Below are 20,363 nucleotides of genomic sequence, written 5' to 3'. Positions count from 1 at the left end.
TTTTTTTATTTTGCTTCAAATTATTTTTTTTTTATTTTTAGATGTTTTAATTTGCTAATGTTAAAAATAATTTTTTAATAAACTAATAAAAAAATAAAATTTTAAAAACAATATCTATTATTTTTCCAAACACCCTCTTATCCCCAGCACCAACCAGCATGTATGAAACCATATGTCGTTCATGCGTGTCCTGATTGAGATGGTAATGTTGTAGATGGAATGTTGTTCTGAAACTTAAATAACTCCATGATTTTGAAATCAATACATTTTAAAAATTCTCAACGTTTAATCGACTATAATATAGTTGATTTAATCATTTTTAACCACTACATACTTCCTCAGTGGTGACATTGTGAACGGACAAGGAACACAAAAATGGCTGACACAGTATTTAAGCCACGACACTGAATAGCATGGGTGAGAAGATATGCTACTTGAAGACCACAATAACGGGTCAGTGGTGCATGACTCCACTTTGTAAGCGTGCAGTATCTCGTCTCCAAGGGCCTGTTGATCATAAATCCGAAAATGTTGACAGGAGGCCGCTGAAAATGAGAGGGGGGGTGAGGGGGAGTCACTGACCTGGCCCCACACAACCGACGGGGAGAACCCAGGAAAAGTATTTTATGCCAGTCCTACTCTATCAGCATTTGCTTCGCTCATTTCTTTCCTTTACGAGCAAGAAAGCGATCCCTAGCTGCCTGAATTCTACTTTCACGGTCATCTGGAACTCCAGTAACAGCCTCCTCTTTCTTTGGCAAGGAGGAGACCTTTGTCTCACTTTCCTCTCTAATACTATGACCAGATCCCCCACTGCAAAATAAATAAATAATAACTCAATATTGTCAGCACTATTGTCTTTTGTCCTTGCTTGCTGGCTTGAGGGATTGGTAAAGCAAAACTAGCAATCTTACTAAGAAAGAGGGGTTAATGGAAGGAGACCAGATAAGAATTATCTTTTCCTGGCTTATGGTGAAAGGCCATGGGGAGATACTGTCTGTGATCCATGGATCTCAGATTGGAGAAAGGAAAATGAAAAATGGAAGGAAAAGATACAGGGATATTTTAGTTGGAGAATGAGGTTGGAACTAGAACTACGCCCACCCTCTTATTATAAAAATTGCATATTTATCAAATTTACCTTAGCTTGTCGATATTCAGTTTCTCAAGCTTCTTCAAAATGGGGTTGACCCATGGCATCTCTACAGCACATACATTGCGCATAAATGGACGGGAGGTGGCAATGAGTTCATGATACACAACGTAGTTTGGAAACATTCCATCTTCATCTGTTTTCAGAGTGGAGGATGGATGCACCTGAAACCACAATTTTCAGTTGAAATGGAAGCTGATTTTAAATATCACAAATAGTAGATGTGATATAAATAAATTTACAGATAAACTTTACTATTATCAATTCAATGTTGTTTTTTTCCTTTTTCAGAATACACATGCAATTGTCGCAAAAACATGTATCTATATCTCAAAAGAAAGGAACCTAGGACCTCTAGTTTCTTTTTCTTTTTCTTTTTATTTATCATGAGGACCTTTAGTTTCGTACCAAATGCCTCAACCAACAATTCACCATTCTTCTCCTTTAACATAAACCAAATAAAGCTTTTATAAATATCTTTCCATGAATTAAATACGAGGTTATCAAACATGATTGCACTAAACTCTGAAGTTCAGTCATGCAACATTTGGAATCAAATTGACCAAATTCATTATTATGCCCATATGAACAACTGCTGGGATTCAGAATATAATAACTACCATATAACAGCTTCAATACCTGAACTAGTTGGGGCTTGAAACCTATAGTTCTATAGCCATTGTGTTGTACCATTCTCTCGGCAAGCTTATTTGCATAGCCAACACACAAAGCCTTCCTCAAATTCTTGTAATCCCGTTGTCTTTCTTTATATCTTTCATTTGTTCGTACATTTAATGACCCTGCTTCCACATGAACACAATTTCAGTTCAAAATACACACACAGCATAAACATAATCCATTAGGATAGTGAAGCAGAAAAATGTACATGGAAGAATACCACTCAATTAACTAGACAGAAAATTCAAAGTGTAAAATGCAGAAGATCTTACACACGTTCTCTTACTCCACACAGACGAAGAATGATCAAGTTCATTTGTGTTTAACTTATGCTAAAAATACATAAGATGATTAAGAAAATGTAGGCAACTACAGTGTGGTTAAAAGTGCAAGGCACTTTAGGTTGCTAAATGCTTCATCACAAAATGTGCCAGCCTGGACTCTCACCAGGATGAAGCTAGGAGCTAGTTTACTGAAATGTATATATAGACAGACTTCATAGATGTTCACACGCGCACTAGAAAGAAACTAAGCAACTACAGAAACACTACTATCATCATCAAATAAAAGCATTTGTTCAACATAAAAGTTTAACACTGTCATCCTTGTAAACCCATTATGAAGTGAACAAAATTCATTTTAATATCACACCACAAACACTATTTAAATATCACCACATCAATATCATATGAAGTGCAGGGTAGGGTAGAGAGTTGTGGTTAATCCCTAATGTGGCTGCTAATTGGTGGTTTTCAAGGGAAGGCAAAACCCCAAGGGGTTAATTTCATCAGCATCCACTGCATCATCATCATCAACATCCATTCTCTCCTATCCTCCATCACTGGATTCATAGCCTTCAATCTCATCCTTTGTTTCCTCTGGAATCAGCCTCTTCCTTTTCAACATGTGCTATGAACATGACTACTTTGCACTTGTATTTGTGCTTGTTTGTTTCCTTCTGTATCTCCATCTCCTCATTTATGAAGCCCCAAATTTTCTTACGAGTTACCATATCATTTCATGTCAAATTGTCCTCACTAAATACCAAACATCTTCTGTGACTGTATTTGAAGTGTCAACACCAGTGATGTCACAGTGTGCTTGCTGAGGTACCAGGTCGAGGCACACTGTTAGAACCTCAAATGCCAATAGGCAAGGCAGTTTGCTAAGTTATTGCAGGCCTGCACTTCTCATGGAGCATTGGGCATGGGAGGTACTTGCCTAGCTAATTTGTCTCTTACAAAATTCCTTGTGTTTATTTTGCATTGTTCTCACATCTGATAGCCTTTCCACCTTACACTGAAGGACTTATTTTACAGGAGGTAAATCATCTTCAATTCAATATTGAGCTAAGAAATTGAGTTGCTATAAATATGAAGGAAAAAATAAATTAGTGCCTCTAAAAAGAAAAGCCAGCAACCAGCAGAGCATCTATAACTATGCCCCCAACAATTTCAATGTTACTGGACAACAAAACTAAAAATGAAAATGACATCTTGCCAATAAAAGCGATTTAGACATATGAAATAAAGGATCTATTTTGAAAAAATATCTGTATGATACCATATCACAATATAGGTGTCAATGTTCCTAAATATAGAAGTACTAACCCTTTGCTATTTTTTGCATTAACTGGGACAACTGTCTTCGCACATCTTTGACAAACATCATCCCTCGCACCTACAGATGGTAAACCACATACATTATTAAAGCTACATACCAGAGTGAGTTTGCTGGTATCTATAAATGAATTCTGCAAAAAACTAGGTGCCTTGGCTTCTTTTTACTGCCAAAAGGCCCAGGCATTTGCAAGAAAATGAGGGCAGATATGAATAACCTGTAACCTGTAGCATAGACAGTGCATATTCCTCTGCCTTTCAACCCAATAAAAGAAATAAGTACTAGAAAATGAGGGCAGATATGAATAACCTGTAGCATAGACAGTGCATATCCCTCTGCCTTTCAGCCCAATAAAAGAAATAAGTACTTGAAAAAACACACTTGATTTAGAAGTAACTTTTTATCAGATAGGAAAACATGTAATTGTATGACTTAAACTTAGTCTAGCAAAGATGACTTGGAAGTTGGTCAAAATATACCAAGCTTTTACATGCGGAAGAAAAAATTACCTGCAAACCTTTATCTTTGCACCAGCCAATATCAAATTCATTTTGATCCCATTCCTCAAAAATCTGTAGCAACTGAACATGATCACCATATCCAGAACCATCAGGAAGGTCAGGGGGAGGGTGTTTCCTCTTCTTTTCATTACTCTTGCTACTGCACAGTCAAAACCTTAATTAAGCTTTGAGGTGTATGTACACTTTATTACTGTGAGTCCTCTTCTTTTCATTACTCTTGCTACTGCAGAGTCAAAACCTTAATTAAGCTGAGGTGTATGTACCAAAGGCACATATATAGACATCATTACTGTGAGTCAAAGGTGAAACTCAAGTTCAATCTGCAGTTAATTAAAGTGCATCAATTAATTATCAATGCAGGTTTTCAGCCTTCAATAGCTCAAGTTCAATCTGCAGTTAATTAAAGTGGATCAATTAATTATCAATGCCGGTTTTCAGCCTTCAATTTAGGTATTTAAGAAGGCAACGTTTGAATACAAAAAATACTCTTTTTTTTAGCAACAGAAAAGCACAGATAGATGCCACATCCAACGTTGAATGTTGATTCGAGTAACTGTTTAGCATGTGGAAAAATTATTAACATCTTGACTTTTCTAGACACCAACAGAAATCTATGACTATCCACAAGCGATGTTCCTTTAGTTAAACAAATTAGCATCGGCACATGGTTCTCAAACAAGCAGATCACTGATATTAGGATCCAGCATCTTTATTGATGCAAGATAATATCTCAAAGTAGGAATAAGAAAGACAAGCATAATTTAGGTTATTAGTAGCACAAAAAATGCAAAAGGCAATGGGGTCACAAAACATGCAGCTCAACAAAAGATCAGGAGACAAGCAAATAAACATATAAAGGAATATAAGCAGCAGCCATATTATTTTACTCATTTAGCTTTTCCTTTTCATTTTCTCTATTTTTCTGGCTTTGCAAAGTTGAGATGGTAACCTATACTGACATTAGTCAATTCCAAACTAGAAGACATGATTTGAAATAATAACAGCTTTGGAAAAGCCAAAAAGGACCATATAGTGCATAGATACAAACTAACCTTTGTCCAGCAAGTAACGTGGTTTCCGCTGACAACATGGCAGCAACAGTCAAAGCCTGGGATAAGCAACCATTCTCATTTGCCTCCATCAAGGTTCTTGAAAGTGAGGGTTCTAGTGGAAGTTCTGAGTCAAAAGAAGATAATATTGTCAGCAAACTTGTGACATAAAATTTTATTTTATAGATATCAAAAGCATGCAAAATTTTAAGACTGCTTGGAATAACAAGATTTTTGCTGATGAGTGAACATTAGAAGTCAAAAAAATTAGAAGGATTAGCTAGCATTAGAAGTTTATGGAACTCATGGCAGTAGATATTCCAACATTGTTGTTCTGGATGCTCATGGTAATTGGGCATCAAGACACTGGTTTTGTGGAAATTTGTGTTGGTAGTTCTGAAAGTCTTTCCTTTTCTACTCTTACATAACTGTAACTTGTAAAAAAAGAAAACAAAAAATACAATTTGTAGATTTCCCACCAGAACTTCAATAAGACCGAGAATTAACTCCAAAGCTATTCAGTTTGTAGTTGATGGGAGGAGATTCAATCCTTTCCAAATAACTGCATGTGATTAAAGTAAACACTACCACTAATAAGTGGACCCTGACCACCACCACAAGATGGCAAGTGATATGACAAATATAGTACACTCAAACAAGAGAAGGTCTAAAAAGATGATGAGTAGGCAGCTGTTGATAGCAAGATGATTAATGCAATACTCACTGGAATGGAAAAAAATGGATATAACAGAAAAGATGGAAGGCTGTGATACATTAGAGCAACTGATATTGGTTCAACTTTTCAAAGCAAATTTGACAAAACTGCGATAAAGCACTCTAAATTATGGGCACACTCATGAATTTAGTGAATAGGAGCAAATAATGAGTGATTAAAATCCATTACCAGCCATCGTTTGTCCAACACTTGTGATCAAACCAGTATCGTCTATGGCATCAATGAGATATAGTTGCTTTAAAGCATCTTCTAGTGACTCAACTGAAACAAAGATAATCAGATTTAGGTTTCATATACTATATAGAAGAAAACACAAATAGTTCACTTATGCTCTCTAGGGTCTAGTTTTTTCTTAGCAGAAGGGATAGGGGATATAGATGTTGGTTGAGAACTCGGATTTTAGACCAAGAACATGTTAATTGCTTACATGAAGGGGGATCAAGAAAATCAAACTTGAGAATGTCAATATCTGGCAGATCTAATGATTTCAGGTAAAGAACACTCCCAGCAAGAGAAGACCGCTGTATTTCAGGAACTGTTACATCAAGGAATTCTTCTTGGTAAACCTCAGAGGAATATAGCCGATAGCACTTTCCAGGTCGTGTTCTTCCAGCTCGTCCTGCACGCTGATTTGCCTGCACTCTGCAATCAAGTAAGCCAGCAAAGTTACCTTATTGCCAAAGGAAAAATATTGGCAGAATTAGTATGTTTGGTGATGCGTCTCCAGTACGTTTGCAAAAGTCCTTTGGGAGGAAAATGCATCATGCATTTGACATCTTCGTATCAAAACCATCCAGAAGCACCCAAAAAACATCAATTTGTTGGTTTTTCAACCCAGAAGCACTTGAAACACATTGCCAAACAACCCTTAGTATTTACAAAAAGATAACTGGGAGGGTAAAGTGAAGCATGGGTGCTCTGATATCTCAACAACTTTGTTCCTTTTCTTTTGGAAGTAAATAAAATAATATAGGAGAAAAAATACCAGATAAGGGGTGGAGAAAACCTTAGGTACTTTTCTCGCTGTATAGCTGGTCAGTGATGAAATGCAGGCTTAAATCCATTGCACAGAAGCACTAATGTAATATAACTATGGTAATATTGCTGCTTTTAAGTGGCATTTACAGACAAAAAAAAATAGATGATTTTCAACTCATTAGCCATACCTAACACTAAAAATAAGCATTCCCTGCAAAATATGGGTGCCCAGAATACTCTGAATCCAATTTCTCATGGCACAAGCGTGCCTATAAAAAGATTGAGAATTTACTAAGTAATAACCAGAACACTTATATAAACACTTTCTGTCAGCTTAGTGGTCATGTAATGTATGTCTCAAAACATAAAATGAAGAATGATGACAAGAGGTTGTTGTAAGAACACAGCTTTGTTGATAATGACAAGCATGGTCTTGTAACAAAAAAGGTTTCTAGACACATTTTTCCAATTCATCCCCAACTTTTTTTGGATATAGTTAAAAGCAAACAAAGACAAATAAAGAAAAAGAGAAAAGGAAACAGTAAGAATGCAAAACCATAGTTACCAATTTGAGCAAACAAATTTATTGCAAAATGCATTTGCTCAGATATATGACATTGAGTGAGGCTGGCAGAACAAATCTCTTCTTTACCTTCTCAACAATCTCAATGACCACCATTTAACACAAATAAAATTGTATTGCACAAAGGGAGAACAAAAGCCTTAGAACAAGATTTTGTCGTTAGAAACAAGACTGACTCATGCATGAAAAACAAGAGTACAAATATTTTCAAGTATAAGGTAAAAAATAAATAAATAAAATTCAATTAGACTGCTTACTTGCTAATTTGAACAATATCGAGAGAATACATGCCGGTTGATGGGTTGTATTGCCGTTGCTTTACATATCCAGAATCAATAACGTATCTGTCATTGAAACATAATTTGCACCAAAATAACAGATTAGAGTTAAGAAGGCAAATCAATCAGTGAAAGAACAACAATCTTGACATGAAAATTGCATTAAACAAAATACATGCACAAATTGCATAAAGAATACAACTAAAACAAAAGGCACTAGTACATGATAAGTGTCTGATTGTCCTTACACAACGCCGTCAACAGTCAAAGAAGTTTCAGCAATATTTGTTGCAACGATAAATCGCCTACAGTTTGGAGGTGGAGGACTAAATACACGCACCTGAAGAGTCATGGGAAACATATGGCTGTCAAACACAAAAGTATAATGAAATTTTAAGCCCCGTGATCCACATCTCAAGAAATTAAAATGGACTCCAGCCTGACTTTCAAATAGTTGAGAGAGAAAGTTGTGCATGTAAACGAGAATGAGAAGACAATGACATCTCAAAAGGAAAATTTGCACTTTGGGATTACTTCTACCGCACAAGAACAACAGGAAATGCTGGGTAAGATTCCTGTTAGGTTTGCTAATTCATTAGTTTCTTTTTTGTTTGATTAAATGGTGTGAAAGACTCAAAATTTTAGTTCAAAGACAGACAAAAATCTGAAAGGTATCAATATGAAATGGAATGATCCCAAAAGGGATCCCTATGATTGCAGGCATAGAGTTCAATAAATAAGCTTACTTGGTTTCATTTGTGGACAAAAAGAAAAAATGAAAAACCTGCCTGCAGTTCAGGTGGTAAAGAACCATGAAGTGGAAGTATAATTGCATCCATGCAGGAGCCTTCCTCTAGGCTTTGAACTCTATCCTCCAACTTTGAAACCAACTTATCTATATCATCCTGCACAAGGCCAAAAGTGACTTTTTACAATCAATAGCAACACAAAACTTTTAATCATCAAAGCAGAAGGGTAAAGCCGAATTCAACATCACCTGTCCGGTCATGAAAATTAAGACATCACCTTCTGGTTCCCGAACATGTATATCTGAGACGAACAATTGGCAGAAAAACCTCATCAACAAGCTAACTTATCAAACAAAAAATATAATTGATAAAACATTGCAAGTCACTGCCCTTTCAATATATTGAAACCAGAGAGGAGCATACGGTTACTAGGAATGTGAGGTATTTCAGATGTATTTAGCAAGAAGCACTCAAAAAATACATCACTATCATTTCCTATATAGTACATGTAAATATTGGCAACATTAGCTGCCAGCAGAAAACAAAGCGGACAGCTAAAAACAAATTCTACCCACATACTTATCTACCCAAACAACATTACTGCAGATTTACTCAAATCAATTAGATCCCAACCCCAATACATTTAGGGTCAGCTATTCATTTCCTTCATTGTTTGATCTATGTCAGATATGATGTAACTAACTTAATGCTGCTGTCAACCAATGACAACACTCCTGTATCTGAGCTTCAGAATGGTGGTGCTGGATGCAGCATAATGTCTACAGCTAATTGAATACGAAAATAACAAAATACGCACTGAAAATGAAAATACCCTCAATTTCACCCTAATTAAGATGGCAGCTGAAACTTTTCATTGAAGGTAGCTTAAACTTCCTTTAGTACTCTGAACAGAAGATTGCAACCCACTTTGTAATTTAAATTTGTATTATCGACATCCTATATTAAGGCGCAAGAGATGTTAAAGTTCACTTATACTGTAGCAAAACAGAGCACAATAAAGATTGAAAACCTGATTGGTGGTGGTGAATGATAAGCATCTGGAAACGAGTGGAAGAATAGCTACAAACTCTTGAAATATGCTCATTTTTGCTATTTGAACAAAATTTCAATCAAAATCAGTCCCAAGATTGTTAAAACTTACACTCTATAAATGTCAATCCTGGACCTATATCGGCTGCAATTACCTAATTAATCCATATCGGCTGCAGTTACCTAATTAATACCCAGTTTGTTTATAGAATTTGCAAAAAGGAGATATTTTAGTTGAACAAACACCAGAAACAGGTCCATTTAACGATTTCCCACTATGTACTATGGATGAATATTAAATGATGGGGATGTATGGTAGGAATCTCCAGGGGAATGAAACATGGCATTAATTGAAGCCAAACACAAAGGAACATTGTCTTTTCATACCCATAGCTGTTCTTAAAGAAGATTCGATATAGCTTTTAGGACGCTCCTCACTGTACAATATTTCCACCGGGTATAACTTTCCAGGGACATTCAATACAGGGCAGTCCGAAAAGAATTCTGATACCTTTTCACCATCGAGAGTAGCTGAAGTAACGAGAACCTTCAGTTTGGAGGCACGCGTTTTAACCAAACGTTTCACCAGTCCCATCAAAATATCCCTGAGGAAGGATCAGTTGATAAACATAGTGGACATATGTTCACCAGTCCCATCAAAATATCCCTGAGGGAGGATCAGTTGATAAACATGGTGGACATATGATAAAAAAAAAAAACAAAGAAAAAAAGAAGAAGCAATATTACCAAACAAAGCATATTTCAAAGGCCTTCCTTACGTGTTCAAACTCCTCTCATGAGCTTCATCCAATATGATCACTGAATACTGATTAAGCTCCGGGCTAGACAGACATTCGCGAAGGAGCACTCCATCAGTAAGGTACCTGCGCAGTTCACCGTGCTATAATTAATAAGACATGACAAACAAAGAAATTAAAAAAATATACATATACTAGGATTGAGCTCCATTACTTGATCCGGGTCAAATCTGAAGTTCTGTCTTCAAATCGAATGGCATAACCCACTTCCTCCCCAAGAGTAACGCCAAGCTCCTGCGCAACGCGTCTGTTAAAGAACCATACGTACAAGTTTAGTCTGCAGCAACAAAGTTAGCAAACACACGAAGAAGTTTGTTGGAAGCAGTTGTTGAGACCTTGCAACGGAGACGGCGGCGACTCGACGGGGCTGAGTGACGGCAATAATTCCGGATTTGGTGTAGCCTCTGCGGTGAAGCATCTGAGAGAGTTGAGTACTCTTTCCTGAACCAGTCTCTCCAATTATCACTACCACAGCATTATCTTCCACAGTTTTCATTATTTTGTCTTCGAATTGCACTATAGGCAGATGACTCGCCATTTGATAGAAAACAAGAAGAAATTGACCTACAGCTTGACAGGAAGAGACTGCCCTCTTCTGGAACCTCAACCCTGTCTCTGCTGCTTGCTACTTTTCAAAACATGCCCCTTCTCGAGTTTGGAATGTGTTTTAAGATATCTGGGACCGACTCGTCGTCTCCTTATTAGCGGTCTAATTGCCTTCTTACCGACGTGTCACCTTTTCCCTACCAGTTAATATTGCGTCTAGCTTCTCATAAACAGTAGATTATTACTCATTTAGTCCCTGGTTTATGATTATATTGTAGGTTAGTCCTTATGGTTTTGAACATGGTTAAAAAAATCAAAATGTCCACAATGCTTTTTCTAAAACACCCTTTATATTTTGTTTTATATAGGTAAGATTGGGAAATTGACTAATAAATAGGGATTAGATATGGAGGTTTTACAACCAAAGGGATTTAACTGATAATTTTGCCACAACACGGCTAAAAAAATTTGTTGAGCTTGAATTCAAAATAATGCTGTTTTAGAAAAATTTAATTAAATTCTAACCAGGTAAATTTTTATCGAGTTTAATTTAAAATTCAATCACGACTTAGGGACGAGTTTTGCTATTAAACTCGGCCGAATTTAACAGCACTGATCGCCAAACCCAGTAAGGCTAAACGGTTTCATATTTACACCCAGTTGGTTTATTAGTGGAATTCCCATGGTGAAAAGCCGTGCATCATTGGAAGCTAGCTTCCTCAAAACACCTGTTTTCCCTCTGCCAGGGTACGGGTAGCCCTCGAAGGCACAGCAAATTTCGTGGAGCAACTGGAGACCAAAAGCTTTACAATGCCAGGTGCAGAGGAATTACTATAGAAATTACTAGGAGAAGAAGTATTAATTTTTCAAGGCACAGCCTATTTTCGTAAACATGCAGCAAAGCATTTTATTTTATTTACGATCCAAAGGTCACTCTTTTTTCTTGCCAAAAATGGCTTCTCTCGTGATCAGCTTGATTCCCCTCACCCACAGTTCGGCCATTTCAACCCCACCTTCACATACAAAGTGCACCTCCTTGTTCTTTGTGGTTATCACATGGAACATTCCTGGGTCCTCAACGTCAAGCTTTTTACGGCGATTCCAGCGAAATTTTGTGCTTGGACCAACCTCAGCACCCTTGCAAACTACGTTTCTCTTGCTTGACTTTCCCCATCGCAGAGCCCCAGAAGAATCTACCATCCTCAATAATTTGTAATGAGGAGCCCCTTTTCCACACTTTATGTGCTTCTTGACACGATTCCCCTCCAGAACAAGTTGTCGAGAAAGCTCATCCAATATTACATGCTCTGCCTCGTTTTTATAACCATTCTTCATTGCAAGAGACAGTGCAGTTTCACCTCTTTCGTTCTCAATATCGCATTGAGCCCCACGAGAGATTAGAAGCTCACACACCTTACCATGCCCTTCCCTTGCAGCTAGCATTAGTGGAGTGTATCCATCGCCATCAGATGCATTGACATCATGATCCTTTCTAGCTAACATACAAACCAAATCTAAGTCACCCCTGCGTGCTGCACGATGTAGAGCATGAATGCTGGCGGAATAGTTATATCCCTCTTTGAGTGCATACTCTATCATCACCTTTTCAATTGCCTCGCCATGTTGGTTTAACTCTGATAGGCTGATTGCCGTGTCACCAAATCTGTTCTGAAGCTTTATATTAGCTCCGGCATAGACAAGCAACCGGAAAGCCTCGATGTAACCATTAGCTGCTGCAGTCATGGCAGCAGAGAATCCATCATCATCTTGTTCATCAAGATCAATATAGGACTGCTCAAGAAGTTTTTTCAGGGCCTCAACAGCATTTGCTTGAACCACACACTTTAAAGGGGAAAACACTGCAGCATTGCTTGACTTGGCACTCTTCCCGTCTCGAATCACATCTATCACAGCTTGCTGAAAGCCAAGAGCCCATCTAGCTGACCTTGCTACTGAGCTAGCAGACAGACCAGCTGAATTAACCAGACCAAGATCAGCACCAGCTGAGACAAGAACTTTTAGGCACTCTTCTTGCCTGTACCTAGCACATATCATTAAGGCTGTTTCTCCGGAATCTGTTCTTGAGTTGAGATCACAGCTAGCAAAGACCAGCTGTTCAAGAACTTTCAGTGTTCCAAGCCGTGCAGCTAAATGCACAGGACGTAAATCATTTTTCAAAGTTGTTTTCACTGGAAGTTCTTTATCTGCACCGCAATGTAGTAACACTTCTGCTGCTCGTGCATTACTGCATAGAATGGCATGATGGATGAGAGTTCTCCCAAAGTGAGGGATGTTAGGAGAGAGGTGCTGAAGGAGCATGCGCAATATAGCACCACTGGCTTCAAAATACTCCACAGCACACCAGGTGATTGAATACGCTTCAGCTAGTCCTGCACCAACTCGGAATTCTTCCCCGGTATCCATGTCCCAAGACCAGGCTCCCAGTCTCACCTTCATGTCCGTCCCAACTCCAACCTGTTTCCAGTTTCCAAAAGTTAAAAACCATGGCGAATGATGAGCAGTACTTGTGCTAAAATAAGAATGTTTAATCTATAAATTACTCTCTAATATACCGACAAAGTAAGGTCATGCCAGAAAACGGCAAACATGAGGACCACCATAAAAGTATAATGATTTCATTCATATACAGCACATTTCGCTGAAACATACCCAAGGACCCCATACTCCGCACCCACCCATACAAATATTTGGGAACAGAACCTTTGTTGTTGTAAGAATGTATGGCCAGATTAAATTGTCAAAAAATGACACCATTCAAGCAACAGAATAATTTTAAATATCTTGTACCCCCTCACGCGTCAAGAAGAAACCAGACTAATCTCCAAAAGCTATAAACCTAAGGACTTGCTAAGCACATACACAAAGCAAAGCGTGGTTCTTCAGTGCCTATAGAATTTCTCTTGTATGGACAAAATTAAATGCATTAGATCTAGTTAGGGGAGGTAAATGCTCCGCCTGATGGTTCAATTCTTCCATTAATAACTCCATTTTATGAAAATATTCTGACAAGGCACAATTCACACTTCAAGCAACAATATCAGGTTGCATAGCTTCACTGGTCCTACACTTCGAACATGTTGTTATCCTTGATATATGCCATTTTGACTAGGATCGCTAGAAGATCCATCTTTTATGATGAGCTTCGTGAATTGTGATAGTCAGGAACCAAAATGTTTACCTGCAGCAGCAATCTAACAACAGAGATCTGTCTACTAACAATGGCGGCAGCAAGTGCATTGCAGTCAACGTTAGCATGAAGTGGTGGCTTAGAAGATCGAAGCAGAACCCTATCGATTGCACTGGCATCTACTCCACACTGTCACAACTTCAGAGTCTCAGTGTAAATTCGCAATATCAAATTGATGCGCTTAAATTCAACACCGCTATGCAAAGCAAAGTCAGAACAACCCTTTAATCAGAAATATTGCTCTTGGATAAAAATTTGAATCGATTTTCTCATAACAATAATACAGCGGACCATAAATGCTCTCACTGTTGGGTTATGTCACTATTTCTCTTCAGAGATAAAGGCGAGTCAAATTGACTAGTGATATACTTGCCACCCTTTAATCAGAAATATTGCTCTTGGATTAAAATTTGAAGCGATTTTCTCATAACAGTAATACAGCGGCCATAAATGCTCTCACTGTTGGGTTATGTTACTATTTCTCTTCACAGATAAAAGCGAGTCCAATTGACAAGTGATATACTTGCTGGAAGAAAAGGTGAATCGACGTCTAAAATGCTGCAACTTATATTAAACATTCATTAGAAACAAAGTAAAAATCTGGTAAAGGTACATTATTTTGATCAGTTAAAAGGATTGTCAAGGAATCTAAAATCCTTCAGAATCCTCCCATAGTTTCTCAACTCGTCAAACCCTTGAAATCAGTATCAGTTTCTAGTGTGAAATTGATCAACTCAAAGTTTTGAAGTACTGAAGTTATACCGTTTCAGAAATCTGCAAGTCTACTATGCGAAGCTTTTGAAGTGGCATGAGTGGTTACCTTGACGAGTGTGTCGACTACATTGGAAAACCCTCTACTGCATGCAGATACAAGTGCATGAACAGCAACTTGTGGGCGTATCAAGTCAGATCCTATGAGCAGCTCTGCAGGCCTGGCCTGCCCAAGGTAGCTTGCCTCTAATAAAGCCTCCTCGCATGCCTCCTGAGATGCCCCAGATTTCACTAGAACGTCTAATATATCCAAATGCCCCTCCCTTATCGCTGCTGTTGTGGCATAGCCTCGAAACAGTTTCTGATTTACATTGGCTCCATGACTCTGTCACGCAGGACGACAAATTTTAAAGCAGCAAAAAGGCATGGGTATTCAATACTGCCAGTGAAAAAGATAAATGTGGTGGCGTCATCAAGCACAGCAAGATCCAGCTACGGTATAAATCGATAAATTGAAACGGCACCATCAATTACTGAGTTAATATAGAGTCCATTCAGTGCCAGAATATAACAAGTCAGAAATATGATTCAGCAAGCAAGAAAGTGTTTATACACACACACAACTATTCTTTCTTTTTTTCAAATATGATTCAGCAAGCAAGAAAGTGTTTCTATACACACACGCGCACGCACACACACACACACAAAATTATTCTTTCTTTTTTTCTTTTTTTTTTGAACATGAATACAGAAAGGTTCTCGGAACGTGAAAGTATTATGTGCAAGGTGTAATAATAGTATAGAATGGTAAAAGTCGTGACAGAAACTACCAGTAGTAGGGGTGGAAAAGTCCTGGCCCTGATTTCCCAAATGAATCAAATCTATGATCTGACCTCACCCTCTGAGTTAACAGGACAGTATAGCAGATGGAATATTATAAAGGGAAAGCTATGTTTGATTGAGCCCAGATTTTAGATAAGCTCTCTGCAGGATTTTGGTGAGCATGATTGTACTTGGCATTTGTTACGCTGAAGATTCCGAGTATCCAAAGCAGGAAGTTGTTGAAATAGCTTTCAGACAACTATAACTTAGTCCTTTATATTTGAAAACCTATAACTTAGTCCCTTAACTCTTGTTGACTCTTAACTTTCTAAAACATCTTGGTTTTCTCTAAACCTCTATCATGTTTTTTATTGCGGCCAAAACTTCGTTTGCCTAAAATTTAAATTTTATTTATTTAAAATTAAATTTTTTAATATTTTTATATTATTTTAATATATTAATATCAAAAATAAATTTTAATATATATATATATTTTCGAGCAAAAAGCATATTTAAACGCAAATTGACATGCACTAAAATCCAAGGGCCTAAGTTATAGGTTTATAAACATGAGGGGCTAATTATAGTTTTTTTCAAACTCAGGGACCAGAGAATAATTTACATGCAGTGAATGTTGAGAAGATCATAAAATCTGCAGCATACGTCACGTGATCTCTCGGAGGCAGGCTTATTTGCCAGGTTTTTTTTTCCTAGATATTTCTCAGTGCACGCGCAATGCTGAATTGAAGTGAAAAAAAAATAATTAAAATAAATTAACACACATCCTTACGGATTTATCCCAGTTACATATTTTTACACCCACATCCCCGAATCATTCCTCATTATGGCAAACCTCTAGTAATTGTGAGGATTAATTTTTCTTAGATTTTTACCGTTACTAATTTAAGGAATTTGTTGATGCTATTGCCCTAATGCTAGCTGGAATCACAATGATCAAAGTTCAAATTTAAAAATTAATTAATTAATTAATCTCCATAATCGAAATGTTTTATCATTTACATGCGAAAAGGTATACATCAAGATGATTTACTTCGTCAAGGAAATAAAAATAGAAAGAGCAGTGAATCACAATGATCAAAGTTCAAATTTAAAAAAAATAAATAAATCTCCATAATCAAAATGTTTTATCATTTACATGCGAGAAAGTATACATCAAGATGATTTATTTCGTCACAGAAATAAAAATAGAAAGAGCAGTGGTAATGTCTGAATTCTAAAACATGTTAAACAACATTTTTTTTTTGTTTTTGTCTAACACGTAGACAAAAAACGAATCAAACTCTGTTTTGTCTGAAAATGAAGCGAAGGTCTAATACCAGGAAGAGAAAAAATGAGGGGAGGGTCAGTGAGTTTATTACCAGTAACTTTCTGACAAGAGTTAAATTCCCGGCATGAGCGGCGAGGAAGAGAGCAGTAACGTCGGTCTTGAACTCCTCGTATTCAACATGAACTTCATGTGCCGCCTCATCGTGCAACAAGACTTCAGTCTTCTTTGACTTCAAGCTGACAGTTCCGATGAAGTTGACGTCCACAAAAGGATCTTCAAGACACTGAAGTGCCAGTTTTAAATCATTATTATGCGAAGCATCGACGAGTTTCTGTGAAACCTCTGCCTGGTAATCAACTGGAAACACCTGTTTTCCGGCTAGAAATACGGCGCCGGAGTTCCCAAATACTGTCATTTCTCTCACTTTTCTGTGTGAAAGACTCCACGTCTCGATCTCGTCTGCGTGCAGGAGAGGAGAGGAGAGGAGAGGGTGGTCAAGGAGGGAAAGGAAGCGTTTTATTTATTTTTGGGAGTGGCTTAACCGCGGTTAAATGCTTCGCTAGGACCACGTCGTCACCTGATTGTGGGACCTTCTTGAGTGGGGTCCGGTAATTAATTCTAGCACACATGTTCTTCTCTCCATTTAACGAGGGGAAAATAATTTAAAAAAAAGAACTTTTTACAGCATTGTTTTGTGCCATTTGGATGATTGCTAGTTTTTTTTTTTTGGTCTACGATTAGTGTGCTTATAATTTTTTTATAAGATATGTTGTGCAGAAATTATTTGGTAATTGAATTAGAAAATATATTTAGGATCATTTTGATCACATGAAAGAGATTATTATTATTATTATTATTATTATTATTATTATTATTAACAAGGGAATACTAGGTCTAATGGGTAGGAAATATTTAAAATTTCAAGCTCGACACCCCTTCTCTCGAGTTCAAAAACAAAGGAATAAAAACAACAACAAATTAAACCAATAAACAAAAATTAAAAAGACAAAATAGTGCCACCTTCCTTCCCTTGGAATGCTAGATTCTGAGCGATACATGCATGCAATTATTTAAAAATCACAATCATTGATATATTTAATGATATATTTAAATTGCTGGATGTATGTGGATTTCATGGATTCTGTTCCATCGTATCTCAATTTGAGAGGAAGAAAAAGGGTTCAATTCAAGATTAAAACTTCAAAGATAGTTACATTTATAATTTTAAAATTCAGTTTAATAGGTGAATCTAGAATACAGTTAATTCAAAATTAAAATTAAATTAAATTTAAAAAAATAAAAAATTTAGTTAACTTGACAAGTTAATCTAGCAAAATCTAGTTAAAAAATCAATTTAACTTGTTAATTATTTATTTTTAACTAAAATGATATTATTTTTATTTACAAAAAAATTAAAATTTAACTAAACAAAACTCATCATTCAGACTTTGAATAGGATTAATAGTTAGACCGGATTTAAAAACTTTAAATTCATGGTGAAAATAATATCTTACAGATCTGCTCATAAAATGCTTCCAAAGGGCGTTTATTAATCGATAGCAGAGATTAATTACGGCTTAATTACGTGATGGAGTTTTAGATTTCAAAGTTCATGTCATTCTTAAAGTTTGTGCTACTTTTATTTCTTTTTCAATTAGTACGGTTTAAATTGTCTTCCTTGAACAAGTTGCTTACAAAGGGCCATGCACAGACAGCAGGAGCGACATAAAAAAAAAATAAGTCGGGCCATTGCAGATAGAAAAATTTCTGTATTTTATTCAAACAGTGTCCATCGGACGAGCTTAGGAGGTTAAATCTCCACTAACTGCCGGATTTGGCCTGCATGTTTTGCTTGCAGTGGACTTTGTGGGCATCACAGGAGAGATCGCATAAGAATGTTTGTTTGCATGGATGATGACAATCAAGTGGCCAAAATATATAGAGCAAAACTATTACGGGTAGTATCAAATTTATTTGAACACAAATACAAACATTTCAAGCATTGTTAATTTTTTTCAGCAAAAAAAAAAAAATTATGTTAGAGTTAATATGACCAACCAACTTAGTGAATCCAAAGGTTATTTAAATGGTTGGTTAAAATATAGTTTAATTTAAAAAATTTAAAACGATATTTAAAAAAAAAATATTGAGATGATAGTATATTTGATCAATTCGAATAAACCCAGGTTAACCTGTCAAATTTATATATCATGTAATAAGACTATAATAACCTTATATACAGTTATATATCATGTAATAAGACTATAATAACCTCATATAAAGTTAATCAAAATAAATTATGAAATTAATTTTCAAATCAACTCAATGTTGAATGATAAAATTAAAAAATAAATCTATTAAAAATTATTAAAAAAATAACTTGAATCAATCTATTAAATCCACAACTCAGGTTATGAAATTAGGATAACCTTATAAAAAATAAACTAAAATAAATTATTAAACTTGACTTTTAATAAACTCAATGCTAAGTGATGAAATTAAAAGGGTTAACAGTAGAAAAAGACATAAAACAACAAGTTCAGTCAACCCAAGTTAACTCGTGAAATTAATAACTCAAGTCATGAGAACAGAATAATCTCATATAAAATAAATTTAAAAAACAATTAAAATTAACTCGGGTTAACTTACCAAACCAACAATTCATGTAATGAGATTGAGATAATCTCATAGATATTTGATCAAAACAATTTATGAAACTTATTTTTTAATAAATCAATTATTGAGTAATGAAATTATATATGTATATATAAAAACACAATAAAATGACAGAGTCTACCAATGTTAACCTAAAAACTAGTTATGAGAGCGAGATAATCTTATAGAAAATAAACCAAAATAAATCATAAAACCTAATTCTAAATCAATCCAATATTTAAGATAACTTAAGACTAAATTACAAAAATCAAGAGATAGATGTAGTTTAAAATATTTGATCTCGCAATACAGATCATATTTCATATTGTATTAAATAAAGTTTTTTATTATAATCCTTTTTTTATTTAATCAGACGATAATATAAATAGACATGCACATTAAAGAGATTTAATAAAATCAAAGAAAAAATCCATCCCCTATACTTTATATACATGAAAGTGATTGAATAATATAAAAAAAATCATTGAGCCCAATTGAGTCCTTTATCCAGGAAGTGGGTTTAATGAGTTAACCCACAACATCTAGGCTATTATTTGTTTTTTTTTTTTGTTTAATGCTTTTTATATCCCTTAATTTTAAACAATTTAACATTTTGTTATCAGTAATTTATTTTTTCTAACTCAAAAATAGATGACATGTTGTTTGTTGTGGCACACGACACGCTATTGGCTATCACAAAAGACACATCATTCATTATCTTTAAAAAAACAAAAAATAATTATAGATCTAAACAGGAAGGTTATTATGGAAGGCTTAGGCATGCGAGATGAGCTAGAAGGCCCACGCATTTAGGCTGTTTTATTTTATTATATCGAGACATGCAACTAGTCTTCTTTTTTTCTATTTCGAGTCTAATTTAAAAATAAAAATAAAAATAATAAATTATTTAACCCAATAGA

At 35.8% G+C, this 20,363-nt stretch overlaps 2 protein-coding genes across 6 annotated transcripts; both read right to left on the bottom strand.

Annotated features, from left to right (window-relative positions):
- Positions 1 to 220: 220 nt before the first annotated feature.
- LOC105137486 (RNA helicase family protein) lies at positions 221 to 10,863 on the bottom strand. 4 transcript variants are annotated; one of them, XM_011043239.1, is made up of 17 exons: positions 10,549 to 10,863; positions 10,368 to 10,460; positions 10,175 to 10,279; positions 9,783 to 10,000; positions 8,594 to 8,646; positions 8,385 to 8,501; positions 7,845 to 7,936; positions 7,576 to 7,662; positions 6,185 to 6,399; positions 5,926 to 6,018; positions 5,025 to 5,148; positions 4,172 to 4,195; positions 3,961 to 4,087; positions 3,442 to 3,511; positions 1,793 to 1,953; positions 1,142 to 1,317; positions 221 to 813 (listed from the first exon to the last, which is right to left on the bottom strand). In XM_011043239.1, the coding sequence occupies exons 1-17, from the start codon at positions 10,749 to 10,751 to the stop codon at positions 660 to 662; spliced, it is 2,112 nt and encodes a 703-aa protein (XP_011041541.1). In that variant the 5' UTR covers positions 10,752 to 10,863; the 3' UTR covers positions 221 to 659. The 4 variants fall into 4 exon arrangements, with proteins under 4 accessions (XP_011041541.1, XP_011041543.1, XP_011041544.1 ...); XM_011043241.1 differs by having other exon boundaries at positions 4,172 to 4,192; XM_011043242.1 differs by having other exon boundaries at positions 10,143 to 10,279; positions 10,549 to 10,693.
- A 773-nt stretch (positions 10,864 to 11,636) lies between these two features.
- On the bottom strand, positions 11,637 to 17,290 carry LOC105137485 (ankyrin-3-like). Of its 2 annotated transcripts, XM_011043237.1 has the most exons (4): positions 16,880 to 17,290; positions 14,788 to 15,063; positions 13,959 to 14,096; positions 11,637 to 13,234 (listed from the first exon to the last, which is right to left on the bottom strand). In XM_011043237.1, exons 1-4 carry the CDS (start codon positions 17,201 to 17,203, stop codon positions 11,690 to 11,692), a joined length of 2,283 nt encoding a protein of 760 aa, XP_011041539.1. In that variant the 5' UTR covers positions 17,204 to 17,290; the 3' UTR covers positions 11,637 to 11,689. The 2 variants fall into 2 exon arrangements, with proteins under 2 accessions (XP_011041539.1, XP_011041540.1); XM_011043238.1 differs by lacking the exon at positions 13,959 to 14,096.
- Positions 17,291 to 20,363: the final 3,073 nt, after the last annotated feature.

Source organism: Populus euphratica, unplaced genomic scaffold, assembly GCF_000495115.2.
Source record: "Populus euphratica unplaced genomic scaffold, PopEup_1.0 scaffold81.1, whole genome shotgun sequence".
NCBI classification, from domain to species: domain Eukaryota; kingdom Viridiplantae; phylum Streptophyta; class Magnoliopsida; order Malpighiales; family Salicaceae; genus Populus; species Populus euphratica.
This window is presented reverse-complemented; position numbering and strand designations above follow the sequence as displayed.

What these genes read in the sequence shown, in the direction of transcription:
- LOC105137486 (XM_011043239.1), bottom strand. Translation starts at nt 10,751, where the DNA reads ATGGCGAGTCATCTGCCTATAGTGCAATTCGAAGACAAAATAATGAAA. An exon ending in GCAAAGATAAAGGTTTGCAG is followed by an intron (nt 3,512 to 3,960) that starts GTAATTTTTTCT and finishes TACCATCTGTAG; the next exon opens with GTGCGAGGGATGATGTTTGT. An exon ending in AATGCAAAAAATAGCAAAGG is followed by an intron (nt 1,954 to 3,441) that starts GTTAGTACTTCT and finishes ATGTGGAAGCAG; the next exon opens with GGTCATTAAATGTACGAACA.
- LOC105137485 (XM_011043237.1), bottom strand. Translation starts at nt 17,203, where the DNA reads ATGACAGTATTTGGGAACTCCGGCGCCGTATTTCTAGCCGGAAAACAG. An exon ending in TAGTCGACACACTCGTCAAG is followed by an intron (nt 14,097 to 14,787) that starts GTAACCACTCAT and finishes AAGTTGTGACAG; the next exon opens with TGTGGAGTAGATGCCAGTGC. An exon ending in TTGTTAGATTGCTGCTGCAG is followed by an intron (nt 13,235 to 13,958) that starts GTAAACATTTTG and finishes AACTGGAAACAG; the next exon opens with GTTGGAGTTGGGACGGACAT.